At 33.1% G+C, this 19954-nt stretch overlaps 1 protein-coding gene and 2 long non-coding RNA genes across 6 annotated transcripts in view; 1 reads left to right on the forward strand and 2 right to left on the reverse strand.

The window, feature by feature from the left end:
- Positions 1 to 7014: 7014 nt before the first annotated feature.
- Positions 7015 to 7744, reverse strand: LOC126749478 (uncharacterized). Its single transcript, XR_007665089.1, has 2 exons — positions 7634 to 7744; positions 7015 to 7574 (listed from the first exon to the last, which is right to left on the reverse strand). It is a non-coding gene; the product is annotated as an uncharacterized LOC126749478 (long non-coding RNA).
- Positions 7745 to 10267: 2523 nt separating this feature from the next.
- LOC126749476 (neprilysin-3-like) overlaps positions 10268 to 19954 on the forward strand; it is a 33577-nt gene continuing 23890 nt past the window's right edge. Inside the window, exons 1-2 of one of the 4 annotated variants that reach the window (XM_050459167.1) lie at positions 10268 to 10434; positions 16826 to 16892. In XM_050459167.1, the coding sequence (XP_050315124.1) occupies positions 10423 to 10434; positions 16826 to 16892 (79 nt within the window). In that variant the 5' untranslated portion in view covers positions 10268 to 10422. Of the gene's footprint in view, positions 10435 to 15622; positions 15770 to 16301; positions 16453 to 16825; positions 16893 to 19954 lie in introns of those variants that run through there. The other 3 variants (XM_050459169.1, XM_050459168.1, XM_050459166.1) reach the window with 3 other exon arrangements.
- LOC126749477 (uncharacterized) lies at positions 16246 to 16776 on the reverse strand. Its single transcript, XR_007665088.1, has 2 exons — positions 16527 to 16776; positions 16246 to 16350 (listed from the first exon to the last, which is right to left on the reverse strand). It is a non-coding gene; the product is annotated as an uncharacterized LOC126749477 (long non-coding RNA).

Genomic DNA, 19954 nt, shown 5'->3' on the forward strand with positions numbered 1-19954 from the left:
GAGAAGCATATGCAATAGGTAGGTCATTACCATTACTGTTTTGCGAGAGAACTGCTCCACACGCGATATTTGATGCGTCAGTCGTAAGAATAAATTGTTTACTAAAATCGGGATACTGTAAAATTTGGGGACTTATTAAGACATTTTTTAGTAAAGAAAAAGAATTTTGACAATCCATTGACCACACAAATTCGGTATTTTTCCTTGTTAATTTATTTAGAGGATGTGTAATTTCAGCAAAATTTGGTATAAATCTGCGGTAGTAATTGCAAAATGCTACAAATCGTTTTACTTCATCACCAGATTTCGGAATGGGATAGTTTTTTATGGTATTATATTTAGATTCATCTGGTAAAATGCCTTTGTCTGTAATTTTATGACCTAGAAAGGTAACTTCTTTTCTAAAAAAATCACATTTTTGTGGATTTAGTTTCAAGTTAAATTTTCTACATGTTTCAAAAACATTTTTTAAATTTCCTAAATGATGTTGTTCTGAACAACCTATAACGATTAAATCATCTATATAGAGAAATGCTTTCTCCGGTGTGATACCCGAAAATGCAAAGGACATCATTCGTTGAAAACTATTAGGGCTGACTGATAACCCAAAAGGTAATCTAGTAAATCTAAAAGACCCTTTCTCGACACTAAATGAGGTTATATCACGAGAAGATTCGTCAAGAGGTATTTGATGAAAACCTGACATGAGGTCGACTACTGAAAACCACTTAGCCCTACTCAATTGATCTAAAATATCATCCATTCGACTAATCGGATATTTATCTGCAATAAGCGATTTATTCACTGCTCGAAAATCAATACATAATCTCCAAGTTTTCTGTCCATTTATGGATTTTTTAGGAACTAATAGTACCGGACTATTATAATTTGAAGTTGATGGTTCTATTATGTTATGATCAAGCATTTTTTCGACTTGTCGATTAATTTCATCTTTTAAAACTCGGGGTGTTCTATAGTTTTTAATATACACTGGTTTAGGGTCACTTAATTTTAATTGTTGAGTGTAAAAATTGTTAACAGATAATTTGTCAGTTTTTAAAGCAAAAATATCGGAAAATTCTTTACATAAATTTAAAACATCTTGCTTTACAAATTGCGGTATATTATTTTGATTAAGTTCGTTTACTAATTGGATTTCACGATTTTTGGGTTCTATGTCAATCTTATATACATTAAAATGACTAAGGTCAGTGACTTCTAATTTAGAAAGGTCTATATCTACGCTTTCAGATGTCGTATTAATTATTCTTACAAGGGGATTTTTCCCATTAATAATAGATCGAGCAACAAAAACACCTGGGTGTAACTCTTTATTTGAAACTACTGAATCCTGTGATAGGTTTTTTAGGCTATCGACTTGTCTTATGACTTCGCACCGAGGGGAAATGTGAACTGTATTTTTCTCTGGACCACTAAATATAGGAACTACATATTTGAAGCCCCGAATCTGCATACTTAGGGTCCAATTTGAATAGTCAATAACTGCCTGATATTTAGCTAAAAAATCACGTCCGAGAATACCATCCCCTGGAATAGGAAAATCGGAATCTACTATATGAAAATTATGAGGTAACCCTTGATCTTCGAGCCAAATTACAGTTTCCGTATCACCCAATGACTTAGTTAACCCGTCTGTTACGCCCTTAATTTTGCTGCTATTAGCTATGTTAATAATCTGATTATTATCAACTTTTGCGCGTTTAAAAATGGAAATATCAGCCCCTGTATCGACTAGCAGTACATTTTTAGATTTAGTCATATCTATATCAAGTAATACGAAATTTGAAAGTGTAAGATCTAGATGAAATATATTAGTTAATTTTCCATTTCCCCCAATCGAACCGGTTGGGGGCTCGATTGGTTTTCCGGAATTTCTGCGCTAGTATATCTTATTGAAGATCTATTGTTATTATAATAGTTTTGCTGGTTATTATTAAAATTTTGTCGGTAATTATTGTCATAGTTACAGTTATAGTTATAGTTACCACGCCCTCTTCGAGAACCCCTGAAATTAAATCTTCCGCGATTATTATTAAAGACTTGTTGATGGTCGCTGTTTCTATATCCATTTTGACCACCTCTACCGCGATAGTTTCGACGATTAGTTTGATGCAAACGAAATACGTTAGATTGGTTAGGGTCAGAGCTAACATTCATAAATTTAGTCAAACAATCATTTATTGTTCTAAAAGTGCCGGCTTGCATAATTAAACGTGTTTTTTCGTTACTTGCATTTTGAGTGAGAGATTTTACCGTAGTTTCTACGGTGTAATTTTGTGCAACTTGTGCTGGAACGCCTTCTGAAATAAAAGATTTTTGCAATTTGTCTGCCAAAGATTCAATTTCGACTGCGTACGAAGTTGCATCCTTGTGATTTTGTTTGTAATTTAAAAGTTTAGCTGTTAATAATCGAGAACTTTCACCCTTAATATTATTTTTAAGTTTATCTATAATTTGGTCAATTGATTGTTCGTTTGTTATTAAGCTACGAGCTTTCCCAGTTAAACGAGTTTTAATGAAAGCTAAAGCATTATTTTCGTGACCTGCTGAATTTGCTTTAAGCAGTTCTAAACAATCTAAAAATGATTGAAAATTTTCAAATGTTCCATCAAATTGAGTGGGAACTAATTTACTTGCAAGATTAAAGAAATCTGTTGCAGTCACCATTGTTAAAATATTAGTCTCAGTTTCCTCGTCGTAGTCGCTTTCGTCTTCACTGTCTAAGACGTTAATATTTATTTTTGAAAAAATTGACTGTGGTATTATAATCCTCAGTTTTAATGCTAGAAAAGATTTTATTATTTTATCCCTAATATAATTAAAATGTTGTCTACAAATATTTTTCTCCAAAAGATCCAAAGACTCCCATGACTCCCTGACTATGCTTGTAAATTGATTATATAGTATTATAAGTTGATCCCTGACTTCAACTCGAACTATTTCACTACTAGGAATATTTTTCTTTAAAACCCTTTTTGATTCTTTAATTACGTCAGCCTTAATTGCTGCTAACTGTAAATTTAAATCTTCGTGTAGCATTTAACGTTAATAATGGCCAAAGTTTTAGGACTACTTGATAGTCAGATTCCATTTAAAGACTAACTCAAATATTTAAATAAAATATAATGACAAATTCCTAAAATTATTAAACTAACAACTAAAGAACATAAGATAGATCTAAATATAAACTTACGTACTTATTTCTAGTGAACATTTCTTTACTGAACCCTTTTGACATTTCACAGCACTTTTAACACCTTTAACACACCTTATTGTTTACTTTTACTGGGACTAACACTGCAAACACTGCCGAAAATACTATAGGACACAACTGTATCTTTTCTAAACAGCAGCAACGCTCGCTACTGAAGCGGCTAAATCTCTTCGGAGTTGTTTTTTCATGTTTCTTCTGCACGTCTTGTATATCTTCGAAGCAAACACGGCTACCAATATGCACAGGATAAGGTATAACACAACCTTAACATCCTTTGTGATATTATATTCTGCCTCTTGGACTATGAAGTTAGAATTAACTACTCCATTTTCTTCCACTTTTTGATCCGTTGACTGTGAAGTGCCCATTTTACCTTGCTGATTTTCGGTTTTCCACTTTTTAGGCACTTACTATTTAAAACATAAACGTTACTTTTTTAACTAAAAGTTCAATTTTTTTTTGTCTGGCAGGGTCGCCATGTAAAATAAGACGTCCCTTGTTGCTGCTATCAATCACATTTTATTAATACCCATTATATTACATATATTATTTAATTCACTTCCTAATTAATTATTCAGCAAAATACATAATGTCATTGGACTGGTATATTATAATATATGGAATAATACTTAATGCTTACTAAGCTATTTAAGGTTAATGTACCCATGGTAACAATACCAGATATTATTTAGATTGCACCATTTCCTATAACTAGAATATAATATAATTTGCTTATAAAATATTTTGAAGGTTATTGATCCTTTACACAGTTTAGAAATTGCCTCGGTGCCGTTGACGGCAAACATATAAGAATAAGACCACCTCCAGGCAGCGGAGCATACTACTACAACTATACACAGTTTCACAGTGTTGTATCAATGGCAATTGCAAATAGTAATTATGAATTAATATTGTTTGATGTCGATACAAACGGACGAGTATCTGACGGAGGGGTGATAAATAACACTTCTTTTTACAAGGCATTAGTAAAGGATGCTTTGCAATTGCCTGCAATTAATCAACGTAATAATTTACCTTATGTATTCATAGGAGATGAAGCTTTTGCGCTTAGAAAAGATTTTTTAAAACCTTATAGCGAAAAAGAACTGAACACTGGCCGTTCATACTTTAACAAACGTTTAAGTAGAGCTAGACGTATTATTGAGAATGTGTTTGGAATCCTTACAAATCGATTTCGTATATATCATACCGAAATAGGAATATCTGTCGAAAATATAGAAACTGTGGTAATGGCTACATGCGTATTGCATAATTATTTACGAAATAAGAATCCATGCCAGTACACGAACATATCTACGGATGATGAAGCTATCTTGGCAGATCAACAGATACTATCATCGTTACAAAAAGGACATGGAAGTAGACGTTGTCCTCAAGACGCAAAACAAGTGCGTGAATTATTTCTTAAATATTTTAAAAAGAATTAGTTGCGAAAAATTGAATTTATTTTGTCATTTTAAAATAAACTGCTCGCCATAATAGGAGGGACACCGTAATTTTTTGGTGATCTTCAATAGAGTGCAATACATAATAGAAAAGGTATTGGAAAGCACTTGTTAAAAATGCAAGAATAAAATATGGCGTCCGTAAGAAAAAACAAAGTTGATGATGGTCGCCAAAAAACGAAACGTCGTAATAAAAATCTAAAAACACCACCATGTAGCACGGAAAAAGTGGCAATGCAAAAGTGAAAATTTTTGCAACTTTTGCAACTTTGCAACTTTGCATAATTTGACCGTTTTCATATCTCCTGTCGAGTTTCAAACACCCTGTATATGTAGGTGGTTGAAAATCATCAAAAAAATGCAGTTGTCCCTTTTATTATAACGAGCAATTTAACAAAAAAATATCATGTAAAAAGTTTGTTTTCTGAAATTGAATCCAATGCTCAAGACCAATAAAAAATCAAATTTCTAAATTAAAAAATTACCTCACTATCATCGCTGTTATTCATTTCCATATCGTCCATATTAGATTTGCTTTTTCTAGGTGTTTCATGGTCATAAAGAAAGTCTAAAAGATGAAAGTACCATCATAATGATGTTTCATAAACCTCTCCACTGGAACCACTTCTTTGGCTGTCTTTAATTTTTTTTAATTCTTTACGGTACGAACTGCGCATATTATTTATTTTCTTTACCACCACATCTTTTGTTGCTGCTGGATCAATTGCTTTTAATTTTTCTACCATTTTATTGTAAGCAGCTAACTTCAAAGGTTTGTTCAAATATTGCTTGCTTTTTATATCGGATAAACACGACAATGATCTATAAAGTTCAATGAATTCGGTAATAAATTCATGAGACCACGTTCTCATATCGGCCATCTTTATGAGCACAAGAAATTTAATAAGAAACTTAAATCACAGAGTAACAAGTAAACTAATATCGAAAAAGTTCTGCTAACTCTCGGCCTGTACTCACAACTAATTCATACACGTTCCGGCTTGTCAACGAAAAGCAAAACCGGAAGGTAAATTTTTAACACTGGACAGATTTTCAGCAGGCCGAGAGTTCAGGCTTCGCCTTCCAGCTAATATCGCCACTAACAGTACGACTTGCCTTTCGGATTGTAAACTGAAAGGCCTGCCTTCCGGTATACGTTTTTCGAGTAGAAATCTGAAATGGACTTACAAAATAAAAATAAAAATAAAATATACAAACAAAATAAATACATGCAAAACTGTACAAAAACAATGTACCTGGTCAATATACATTATGATGTATAAAATGTCAATAAAAATAAACACAATAGTCAATAACAGTAAATTAATTAAATGCAAAATGAAAGTGCAATTCATTTACTACAGAAAAAAAAAACTAATATATTCTCTATTTTAAGACATAAAAAGAGCCAGTGTGTGTGTGATACCCAAAAAGTTATCCTAGAAAAAAATCCTCCACTGCGTACAAGGCTTTTTCCAGAAAGTATGCCTTCAAAGCATTATGAAATCGAGGAAAAGAAGTAATTGATTTAATTTCCAAAGGCAAATGATTATGCATCTTTTTGGCTCTGTATAGAATAGAGCTTTTTACTAACTCGGACCGAGGGATTTGCAGATAAAGATCATGCACTGCGTTGCGAAGTGAATAATTGTGAGACGGTCTACTTGGCATTTCTGACTTATGTTTGCGTATTAAGCAAATAGATTCCAATATGAATAAACCGGGAAGAGTAAGTATCTTATATTTTTTAAAGATTTCTTGACAGTGAGCTCTGCTATTAAGTCCAAGCAGATACCGAACTGCTCTCTTTTGGAGTTTAAAGATGCGCTTAAATTGAGTCATACCGCATGTGCCCCAGAATGGAAGGGCGTAACGTAGATGTGACTCAAAAAGGGCATAATAAACCGTTCTTGATGTTTGAAAACTTAATTTTCTGAAAATCGATAAGAAATAATAACATTTTTGACAACATATTTGAAAGAAAAAGTCAATATTTCCTCCAACTTGATTGTTGCCTGGCAATCGAAAATAACAGTAAGGAAATATTCATTTCTGTACTATAAGGAAATGTTATTTCCATACAGTAAACTTTAGAACATAAATGCGAACAGGTTTTTTCTTAAACAATTTTATTTTTAAAACTTTCACAACAACAAACAAGGTTAACATTATATTTTAAAATTATTACTTATTATTTGTTATATTTACTGTTATTTGACAATTAGTACAAGTATTGAAAACTGGAAGAACTTGGGAACTAATAGCATTATTTTGTTGAATATTTTCCAAACTAATAATTTTATTTGTATGACAATAACTAATATTGGACGTTACTGCAGTATTAGAAATATTAGATTTACTTTCTTGATTTTTTTCTGCTGTGAAAATTTTATTTGCCACTTCTTCCTTATTAGTAAGAGACTCTTCTATATATCCTTCAGCGACGTTTGTTGATTTCCATCCACCCAGTCTCTTTAAACTAGTAATATCTCCACCAGAATCAACAAGCATTGTGGCAGAAGACCGACGAAAACAGTGGCCGGTATATTCTTTCGAGTTTGGCAAATTCAAATAACTGGCCACTATTTTAGGCATGTTTCTAAATTGGTGAATTCCTACTACTTGTCTACAACCTTTTTCATTTTGGTACTTAAAAAAAACCGAGTGGTATTCATGTCTCTTGGTCTTAAAGAGACATACTTGCGGTATAGATTTAAGTACATTTCGTTTACTATAAATGATCTTGATGTATTGGTTTTTGAATCCGGTATGGTAACTAAAAGTTTAGATAGTAGGTCTTGTATATCTTGTACAGTCATTTTAACCAGCTCGTCCATTCTGCAAGCTCCCGAAATTCCAAATATTAGAGCTACCTACAACAATAAATAAGCATGTAAAGAATCCAAATATAATTTGAAGTTTTGTAAGTTACCTTAATCATTAAATATTCCTTATCTGGAGCTTCCTGAATAAATTTCTTTATTTCTTCTTTACTTAAAATCTTGGATTTTTTTGGCTTATAGGCATGTGCTTGTTGTTTCAGGAATGCCCGAAGTTTTGAATATTTAGATATATCCACATCATGTCTAATTGCAAGGGTTGCCTTCAGCATTGAATAATTGGCCCATAAAGTTGAAGATTTCATCTTGGAACCAAGCTCCAAGAAGTATGCCATTACAACATTTTCCGAGAAAGAAGTTACATTTTTATTCGTACGGTAGTCCATGAAGCGGTTGTATGCATAGTTATACTTATTTCTAGATTTTACTGGTAACAATTCCAATGATGCAGCATTCACTGCCTCCGTGAGTTCTGGGGGGATTCCAGAAATGGAACAGTCATCATCACTCATCATTTTACACGTTACTTTGGCTTTTTAAAACGTTAAAAAATCAATACTTTGGAAAGACGCCACAAATAAACTTTTCACTCGTCAAGTTTGACAATTTCAAATTATGTACTTCGTTTCCGTAGTTACGAAACAATGTTTCATTGATTTGAAATTTTTAACATGATTAATAATAATTTACCGTAATTTTAATGATTCCCGATTTTCGGAAAAATAGTATGTAGACCTCGTAGGAAAAGCCACATTCCTGGACTCCGTATTGCCAGTCTCGGCTTGAGCCTCGACTGGCAATTTTTACGATCGCCCGGGAATGATAAGCTTTTCCTACTAGGTATACAATATACTATTCCTGGAAACTGATCTTAAGGCAAAACATGCTGAACTTAATTTTTTATATAAGGCATCAATATGCAAGTCCCATTTTAGGGAGTAGTCAACATTAAGTCCCAAGAACTTCACAGATTCAACAACGTCCAAACTGGTGTTGTTAAGTACAAAGGATTGAATAGTAGTTTTAAATGATAAGACTTTAGTTTTTGAGACATTTAGGCACAGAAGATTAGAATCGCACCACGATTTAATGGTAATTAAGTCATTAGAAATAGTAGCATGTAGTGCCCTAGCATCCGGATTGCTCCATGTAAAGCTAGTATCGTCAGCAAAAAGACAGATTTTGCCACTGATGTTAAGATTGGCCATGTCATTTACAAAAATCAGAAACAAAATAGGGCCCAGGACTGAACCTTGAGGTACCCCACATTCTATTGGTTTGCAAGAAGACTTCGTCGTATCAACCTTTACAAGCTGATTTCTGTAACTGAGATACGATTTAAACCACTCAAGGGGCGTTCCTCTGAACCCATAGTGATTCAATTTGTCAATTAAAATGTTATGGTTTACACAATCAAAAGCCTTGGAGAAATCACAAGAAAATGTGGCTGTTGAATGATTATTATTAATACTGGTGTAAACACTATTAAAGAGAGAAAACATAGCATCATTTGTGCACTTGTTACTCAAGAATCCAAATTGGTGAGGAGTAAGAATTTTATATTTAAACAGAAACGATAAGAGCCTTTTTTTAACCAATCGTTCAATGATCTTTGATAAAGTGGGAAGGAGTGCGATTGGGCGATACTTTGAAGCTTGTTGTTTATCTCCACCCTTATGCAAAGGAATAATTATTGCAGTCTTAAGGCAGGTAGGAAAGACACCATTTTGGAATGACTTGTTAATTAAGTTTGTTAGATGGATTAAGGTGCAATTTGGCAGATTATATTTACCTTTTTAACTGTGTTATCTTCACCATCCTTAATTAAACGTATTTGGTTCACTGTTTCTCATAACGAATTATTGTGCATTATCTGTGTGTGTTGTTTATAATAAAAAAATATAGTTGTTTATTTTTAATAAATTCTTTATTTTTACTGTATAAACCCTTGTTTATTACAAACCTTCATAAAATCATCTATATTTTGATTTTTATAGATGTTGGTACCTATTAATGTAGATACACAGTACAAAGAAGGAAAGTCAAAATCGTAATAGTAAAAATAGAAAGAAAATAAAAGTGTTTTTAGCTGAACTTGTGAAATAAATACAAGCAAAAATTTAAATGAAGATCAGCATTCTCCTGGTATTAGGATTCGTAAGATTCAAGATTATCAGAATAATAAAACAAATATTTTAAAATGCATCTATCTCAAGTTAATTGAAACTTTGTCTCATTTTAGGTGAGGATTACTTTCTTTCATAAATTTTAAAGAAGTACAAGAAAAATCACAGATCTAACGCAACTATCTTAAATTCTTAACTCTAAATGTAACTTTCTATTTTGGATTTTTGTAAACATAACCTCTCAAAAAACTTTAATTGTTTTGTTTCCCTAGAATTGGTACAACTGAAATTTGTCAGAGTGACCAACATCGAAAGGACACAATCGCACAAAATGGCGGCTCCCTAGTAGTGGTCATTTACGTTTCATTAAATTGACTGTCTGAGTATATTTAGTAAGTTCCGGACTAGTAGCTACAAAACTATAACAGATCTAAGAAATGTATGCATCAATAGGTCGTTACCATTTGTTTTTTCAACCTAGAAACATTATTTCTGTCATATCAAGTAAAACTTCTAATTAAAATGGAATTTTGTCCAGTTTTTCTGGTGTATTTCGCCCGTAGGACAACGTACTCGACGTCGCGACGCGCGCCTCCGCGCCTCCTCCGAAAGCTTCAAAAACGACGACGCAGGGCGTCGACACCGTCGTCGTCGTCGTCGTCCTCCATAATCGAAAATCGCGTCGCTACAGTTTTTTGTTGTTTTTTCAGTGTGCGTGTGTGTGTGTGTGTCTCGTCTTCCCCCTCGGGCGAAAAATGACCGCCAAGGTGAGTAAATTGAACATTTCGTTAATTTTGACCGAAAAATTTAAAACCCGGCCGACGATAATGGCCGCGAGAAACGTCACCGCGTTTGTCGAGCTAGTTAGCGAATCGGTGCTAACCCGAATCAAATCAAATGGCAAATTGGCGAAGAACACCGTCCGGAAATTAGTGCTTGTGTGTCAAGAGAGGACGTTTTTTGGGAGGATATTCTTGAATTACGTCTATTTTTCTTTCGAGATTTATAGTTAAATATGTCCATTCACAATGAATTTTACAGAAATATGGCAACATTCACACGTCACGTGATTGTCGCTTGTTTTAGTAAACAAACGATCAGATGACTGTTCTATCAAGACTAAGGTCCTTCGACAATTTGACGGCATCAAGCAAGATGGTCGACTTGACTATATCAATAATATTGGACCAATTGCCTCTTCTAGGCAGTTGAACACTTCTAATTCAAACTGTTGAATTAAATATATGACAGACTTTTTTTCAGACACATAATTTGTAAAACACTTTTAATTATTTAGACATTTAGTCCAGGCTCTTGAGTTAATTAAAAACCTATTCCCGACTTCTCAGTTCAAGCAATGAAGGTAATTTAGTCAAGGCCTATTAACTAGGCACATGAGGTAACTTACGATAAAAATCTTCTTTGAATAATTAATCATCTAGTCTATATTTTTGAATTAATTCATTGATTACTTGTTCCAAGACTTCACTATTAGTCTGGATGCTAATATTACTTCCAGGCACTCAAATGCCTAAAAGTTTAAATACAAATTAATCAAACCAGATGTATTCAAAGCAATTTTATTTTAAAAGCTTAGCAGAGCGCTTTCGGCGTATGAGCCATCATCAGTGATAACTGAAATGAGTTGGATGTTATATGGGTAAAAACATTATAGTTAAAGGTGAACGAATGGAATGTACTCACTTGTCAGTGAAAAGTTTAAATAACTTAAAATCCTGGAATAAGTGTCTTACTATCCCAAGCACCTGTAATTAGCCTTCAATTTAACTAGAATAGCCTTTAAATGCCTTTAGGTAGCCTTAATTAAGTGGGTTATTGTTTAGTGTCTGGTATACTAATCAGTTACTTATTTCAGGAATTTAAAAGTTACTTCCAGGCAGTTAAATGGATTTTTAAACAAATAATTAGTTACTTAGTCTAGGCTTTTGATTTAATTCATTGTATGTTCAAGGCTTTTTATTATCCTACAATTTCACTTATTATATAATTTAGAAATATCTCATTCTCCTAAACATCTGAAAGAGAATTTAAGTATCTGGAAGAAGCTTTTATGACCTAGAGTAAGTGTACTACTATTTTAAGAGCTTTTTTAAATTAATTAGTCACTTAGTCCATGAATATAATTATCAAGATTCTTAAATATTTTTGATGCTTATTCCAATGGTTTGAATGGATTAATTAGAAAGTTATTCCAGGCTCCTCTTGAATTACGTAAAAACTTATTCTAGGCATTTGAGGAAATTAATTAAAGCATTTCAAAAAATTAAAACTGACTTCCAGGCACTTAAGTTAACTTATGGAACCCTAGAACAAATAATTAATTGTATAATTTGACATGATGACGTTATTTCAAAATGGCTACCAATACTAAAACTCCTCCCACAATAAACAACACGATAGCCCCGCCTCCCGCCTTGCTGTCATACGTCACTTGATGTTGTCTTAACATTAAACGTTGATGTGGGGAATCCAAGATGGCCGACAATACTGAAACCCCTCCTATAATTTCGGAACCACGCCTCCAAAAAAAATGGCCGCCGACATGTTGTATGTAATACGAATATGGTTTGGGAATAGCATCCCGTATCTTAAATTTGTTATTAAATACTAATTTGCGAGTAATAAATTAAGAATAGGAATTACTTATTCCTTTAAGTTGGTCCTAAGTGATTTATTATTTTAGTGTTAAAACGGGCAAGTGCGATATCGGTAATTAATTATCGCGTTACGGTATTTGGTTTTTGTGTTTTATGGGGGTGAAAATCCATGACCAAATGAACGTTTTGTGATACCCACTAAAAACTGCGCGATTTTCAGGTTTTTCTTGTGTATGTGTGTAATTAAATGGAGGCGATTCAGAGTATTTCTCATTCGTTGCAAGATCATAAGGTACTTATAGCAGGTGTTTTCCCACGAATAATGTTTCTATTTTCTTAGATATGCAACTGCAAAACTGATAGGACCTATTTTGAATAAAATGACATGACATATGTCACCTTTGACATTGATATCTTTATAAATAATTAAATTTTTATGCGTTAGTATAGGGTACTGAGGTTTCATTTTTAGTCAAGGAGACCTGAAAACTAAACTGTCATTTACATTTAAATATTTTTAGGGAAAATAATTTACAATTAGCAACCCTGTAAGTGAGGTAAATCGCTTTAAAAAGGGTTTTACTCTTATTTTTTACTTTTATTTTGTTAAATATGTCCATTCACAATGAATTTTACAGAAATATGGCAACAGTCACACGTCACGTGATTGTCGCTTGTTTTAGTAAACAAACGATCAGATGACTGTTCTATCAAGACTAAGGTCCTTCGACAATTTGACGGCATCAAGCAAGATGGTCGACTTGACTTTATCAATAATATTGGAAACCAAATTGCCTCTTCTAGGCAATTGAACACTACTAATTCAAATTGTTGAATTAAATATATGACATACTTTTTTTCAGACACATAATTTGTAAAACACTTTTAATTATTTAGACATTTAGTCTAGGCTCTTGAATTAATTAAAAACCTATTCCAGACTTTTCAGTTCAAGCAATGAAGGTAATTTAGTCAAGGCCTATTAACTAGGCACATGAGGTAACTTACGATAAAAATCTTCTTTGAATAATTAATCATCTAGTCTATATTTTTGAAATAATTCATTGATTACTTGTTCCAAGACTTCACTATTAGTCTGGATGCTAATATTACTTCCAGGCACTCAAATGCCTAAAAGTTTAAATACAAATTAATCAAACGAGATGTATTCAAAGCAATTTTATTTTAAAAGCTTAGCAGAGCGCTTTCGGCGTATGAGCCATCATCAGTGATAACTGAAATGAGTTGGATGTTATGTGGGTAAAAACATTATAGTTAAAGGTGAACGAATGGAATGTACTCACTTGTCAGTGAAAAGTTTAAATAACTTAAAATCCTGGAATAAGTGTCTTACTATCCCAAGCACCTGTAATTAGCCTTCAATTTACCTAGAATAGCCTTTAAATGCCTTTAGGTAGCCTTAATTAAGTGGGTTATTGTTTAGTGTCTGGTATACTAATCAGTTACTTATTTCAGGAATTTAAAAGTTACTTCCAGGCAGTTAAATTGATTTTTAAACAAATAATTAGTTACTTAGTCTAGGCTTTTAATTTAATTCATTGTATGTTCAAGGATTTTTCATTATCCTACAATTTCACTTATTATTTAATTTAGAAATATCTCATTATCCTAAACATCTGAAAGAGAATTTAAGTACCTGGAAGAAGCTTTTATGACCTAGAGTAAGTGTACTACTATTTTAAGTGCTTTTTTAAATTAATTAGTCACTTAGTCCATGAATATAATTATCAAGATTCTTAAATATTTTTTATGCTTATTTCAGTGATTTGAATGGATTAATTAGAAACTTATTCCAGGCTCCTCTTGAATTACGTAAAAACTTATTCTAGGCATTTGAGAAAATTTATTGAAGCATTTAAAATAATTAGTGACTTATTCCAGAAAATTAGAAGTTACTTCCAGGCACTTAAGTTAACTAATCCTGGAAGAAATAATTAATTGTAAACATTAAAAGTATTTGTTATTCCAAAATGGCTGCCAATACTAAAACTCCTCCCACAATAAACAACACGATAGCCCCGCCTCCCGCCTTGCTGTCATACGTCACTTGATGTTGTCTCAACGTTAAACGTTGATGTGGGAAATCCAAGATGGCCGACAATACTGAAACCCCTCCTATAATTTCGGAACCACGCCTCCAAAAAAAATGGCCGCCGACATGTTGTATGTAATACGAATATGGTTAGGGAATAGCATCCCGTATCTTAAATTTGTTATTAAATACTAATTTGCGAGTAATAAATTAAGAATAGGAATTACTTATTCCTTTAAGTTGGTCCTAAGTGATTTATTATTTTAGTGTTAAAACAGCCAATTGCGACATCGGTAATTAATTATCGCGTTACGGTATTTGGTTTTTGTGTTTTATCGGGGTGAAAATGTTGACCAAATGAACGTTCTGTGATACCCACTAAAAACTGTGCGATTTTCTTGTGTATGTGTGTAATTAAATGGAGGCGATTCAAAGTATTTCTCATTCGTTGCAAGATCATAAGGTACTTATAGCAGGCGTTTTCCCATAAATAACGTTTCTATTTTCTTAGATATGCAACTGCAAAAGTGATACCTATTTTGAATAAAATGACATGACATATGTCAACTTTACACGTTGATATTTTTATAAATAATTAAATTTTTATACGTTGGTATAAAGTGAGATGACTGAGGGTCAATTTTTAGTCGAGGAGACCTAGAAACTAAACTGTCATTTACATTTAAATATTTTTAGGGAAAATAATTTACAATTGGCAACCCTGTAAGTGAGGTAAATCGTTAAAAAGGGTTTTACTCAATTCTATTTTTGAACTTGATTTCGAAGTAAGACCCACATGCTAAAACCGTCATTTTTTTGTCAAGTTGGCTTGGAAATTTGTATCCGCGATTGTATCAAGTAGGCTCAGGGAAAAACAAACAAAAGACGAACGCGTACAGGGCTGCCAAATTTAATAATTTTACTTGATCTTTGTTTAGAACATACTTTTTGGAGGATTTCTGACCTAAATTTCCCATCCGTTTAAGACCCATTTACTGCCCCAATATCCAGGCAAATCCAAATAAAATCGATAACACACACGTTACATTCTCCTCGATCGCGTAAACAAAAACAATATATTCGAACTGGAAAACGCCCGAAGGTCACCTTTTACCATTAAAAACAACCCTTTAATGAATAATAAATAACACGCACAAGGATAAATTGTATTGAAACGTTTGTCCTTCCGGACCCTCCTGCTAGACCACTGCCGCGTAATTTAATTTATTTATTGCGCTATTTTGTTTTAATTAAGGCAATTGACGCAAAACTATGTTATAACGCAGTCCCTCCCTGTCGGGGTCTAATTTCATTTATAGTCCATATGTTATCCATCATCAATTGACGTCACGCGACGCGTTTTAATACATTTTTATCTATTGTGTTCTCGTTGGTCAGTTTATAGTGGTTTAAGTAAGGTAAGCTTTACTTGTAAGTACCTATATATACCCTTAATTTCTCTTTTTGTTACACCTTTTGGATACTGTTATATTAATAATAGATGCGAATTAAATAAAATACTTTTTGAAGAGCCCTTGTAATTATAAAAATTAAGACACGCCTCCAGGTAACGTTTCTGTCAATGTTAAGCTTCTCCTACCGGTTGCCATGGCGATTCAAAATGACCGCCGATTCCACTTACATAAATACATTAACAATCGTCCTGTCAAACTAGGCTCCTCCCACCGGTTGTCATGACGATCCAAGATGGCCGCCCAACACTGACATACCGGGGTTAATCAAAAAGTCGTGTAATATTTGCACTGTTTCATTTTATCTTAATGGCAATCATTAATATTTATCATCCCATTTTCATTCATATGTCTATTTACCTTTGCTTATGTAAATAAAAGGGAAAACCATATGCACATATAGCTTGGCCGATGATAAAAATTGATAAGATAACATATTATAACGCAGGTTTATTTGGTTTGTTTGATACATAATGTATACATTGTCCGGGCCGTACCGTAGGATCCGTCAGTCTATTTTTAGAATCACGAAGTTTTCTTCTAAAAAAAAAAAAACATTCGCGAGTTGGTTGCGGTAAAGAGTGGTTGGGCTAAAACATGAACTTTTTGAGAACTATCAATTGTTTTGGGAGAAACAGATTTGTAAGTATTTTAAGACAATTTTTGGTGCCTAGTGTACTTTGAATGCCTAAAAAACGTTTTTCTACGTACTTTACCTGAGCTTCTTATACTCCAAACACTCAAGGGGTATTCTAGAATAACTTGCGAAGTACTTTTTGGGTACCTCTGATCAGTGTAAACACATCAAACCCATATTTTCCCATTTTATCCCTATTCCAATCGGCTGAAATCTGACGTATGTAAATCTGTAAAAATAAACCGAAACCTAAAAATAAATCGACCCGATGTAAATATTTATTGCGAATATTATTTGATGGATTTATTATTATATACATGCTCGGAATGCGAAAGCGTTTTAAAATGGTTTTGATATTTTTTATTCTTTTATTTTTAGATGACGAGGTACACGAATGCGGATTTCGGAGACGATGACAGTGTGAACAGTGTACAATTGACTGAAGGTATGATTAGGGTTTTTTTATTATAACTCAAATTGAAACGTGTCATTCATTCTTTTTACAAGAGACCACACAAAAAAAAACAAAACAAAAGTAAAAAATTCCATGTGAGGGTCTCATTAAATATTGTATGTATAGGTATATAATTTCTTAAAAAGCTTACAACGAGTTGTTGTTGTGATTGGTGAAGGTGTATGTCTAGGCCTGATGATGCTCCGATAGAAGCGAAACACGTGTAGTTTTTTAAGAAAATATATATACGTACATATGTATGTGTTGGTTTAATAGAAGGAATCTTGTAATAAAAGTTGTGAATCAGCAGATTCTCTATTGGAAATATGTTAGCAATTTTTTTTTGGTAAATGCAGTTGTTTTTGATAAATTTAGCTTTAAAGTGGTAATTTTTGGTGGCAAATTGGCATTTGGACTTATCGTGTAAAAATTACCGGTTTAATGGGACATATATTTAAATGAAAATTGTGTACTTGAAGATTTTCTATCGGAAACATTTTCTTCGTAAAGTATGTCCATTTATAAACTGACACATTTTAACTGCTTATAAGTCGAGAACGAAAAATGACAACAATGTGCGGTTTTCACGGAACTTCATTAATATTGTTAAAGTTTTTTTTTGACAAAAGTGCCAAGTTTCGAAATTTACCTGAAATAGGAGCAAAAAAATTGGTGATTTTCAAAGGTCGATTTCTCAAAAATTTTAAATGTTTTTAGTTGTTTTTAATTTCACATGAAAGCCTGTTAAATCCCCTTTCCGAAAATGTATAAATTGTCTTAAATTCATGATTTTTTTTTACAGAGCCAATTTTAGTAAATGATACCTTTTTGAAAATTTTCCTAGAATACATATTCGCTGATTGATGAACATTTTCTGGTAATTGCCTATGTATCGCTTTAGCATGATCATAATTAAATAATTTACGCTATTGCCATATCTATAAAAAGTATTTATTCTATGTATTAAATTCCAACTGAAGAGTGGTCGAGCTAAGTGCCAAAATTAAAAATTGCTAGAAATCAAAGAAAACTTGACAAATAAGGAAAATAAAACAAATGTAATTTTTTTTATGGACAATTGGCTTTATTAACAAACACAGAGATAAACTAACTAACTAACAAATGTTCTATGGTAAGACATCAAAGAAACTTCGTTAAGCAAAATAAGTGAAGAAATAACGGAAATGATCTAAGTCCACAAAAATAATAAATGATTAAAAATCTAAAATAGTGGTAAAAAATGCCCTATTGTCCTGATCAATGTACTTTAGCATTGCGCGAAGGTCTTTTTTCTTACTTTCCTTTATTTGCTCAACACCAGGCAAGGCTAAAAGCTCAACCGACTTTAAATTTTGCACAGTCACACCCTTTTTTAATACACGGCACTTCTCCCATCCTATTAAGTCGCTGAAATTTTTCTTGTACAATACCATGCCGGGCTCTTCTTTCGTCATACGTAACCACGACGCTTGTGTAATGCCTAGTTTAGTTGTATTTACAAGTTTTGATGATAGTTTATCAAAATCAAAAAAAGTACATTCACCCATATCTAAGAGTCTGTATGGCCTGGAAGGTCTAGCAGCCGCAATTGCCGTTTTGACATCCTTTACTGTCTGAAGCTTAGAACGTTTTGCTTGTTTCTCAATAAGGGCAAAATCTCTATCTGAAGACGAAAAACTATGGCCGGAAACTAAAAATTTATGGTCGATGGTATCAAAATGTCCATTGGCTACTAATAAAATGTATAAGAAAATGAACATTCGGTTTTTTAATTGCCCTGCGCAGTTGTCACTCCATATACATAGTTTTCGCTTATAAGTTGAGTTGAAAGCTGACCTGTGTTCAAGGCTTGTAGAAGACATGATGCCATTTGGTTGCCACCTTAGCCCGACATTCCTTCATGCCAGATGCACATTATCCCATCTGACGTATCTTACACATGTATTCCAAAATTGTAGCATGACAACTGGCAGCTGTAATACATACTACTATGCGTTAATTTTGGTAGGGAAAAAACTTTCTGTAGATCCATGGTAATGATACAGATATGGCTACCTGGAAGAGTACTACTCGCACTGTCTTCTTGAATGACCTTTAGAGCTTTATCTGTTTTTCTATGATGCAACTCCAGCTCGTTTTTAGCTTTTCTTGATACATTAAATGTGTCCTTACTTCTTAAAAAAGTAAATCACAAGTCTTGCACGTATCAACTCTAGGTCTTCTAAAAGAAAGATTTGGAAAATCCTTTATAAAAACTCTTCTATAGAATTTGTATGTTATAGTGCAACCAGGATGTTTTATTTTAAAAGCGTTGAATAGCTTATAGACATTAAGGTCTGGACTGAGATATATATTCTTTTTCACTTTTTGAACGGCTGTAGTGGCTCTCGTCCCTCGGAAAGCTGTTGATGTGGTCTTTTGCCATCTGTCTATCATGAAGAGTGTACTTGAATTTTTTACAACCTCCTCGTTTATCCTTGAAGGTTGTATGCCCCTCCTTTTTACACCTAACAAGCGTGGTAATCTTTTGCGAACTGATAGCAAATATTTCCAAAAACGTTTTTTTATGGGCAAGGTAACGTAAAAAGGGTATTTTTACGTTACCTTGCCCATCTGGAACAGCAAAAGCTATGGTGCATTGTCGTCTGCTTTCTGCTGAATCATCGTAGGTACCATGGCGGCGACGTTGGACTGGTAAAACTTGCAATAATCCCATGAGATAGCTGCCTTGCTCGTTGAGTTCAAGGCCATGGTATAGATCGAAAAGCTTAACTTTTGTATCAATCACATCCCTACAGCTAAATTTACATTTACAGATGATCTGAAATTAAAAAAATCTCAGGGTAATGTAACTATCGGCTACAAAGATTTGATTATCGGGCCGCGCCGCGAGCGGTCTAAAATTTCAAGCGAAATATCGTTAAAAATCTCGTACTAACCTCATTTTTGGGAACGGCTTTTTCCAGGTTTTTGCAGCTTTGATTTTTGTGTAATATAAGATTTTCCACTCAATCTAGCTTCACTCTGTTTTTTTTCTTCTTGATTTCGTATTT

The sequence above is a fragment of the Anthonomus grandis genome, unplaced genomic scaffold, assembly GCF_022605725.1.
Source record: "Anthonomus grandis grandis unplaced genomic scaffold, icAntGran1.3 ctg00000036.1___fragment_2___debris, whole genome shotgun sequence".
Taxonomy (NCBI): domain Eukaryota; kingdom Metazoa; phylum Arthropoda; class Insecta; order Coleoptera; family Curculionidae; genus Anthonomus; species Anthonomus grandis.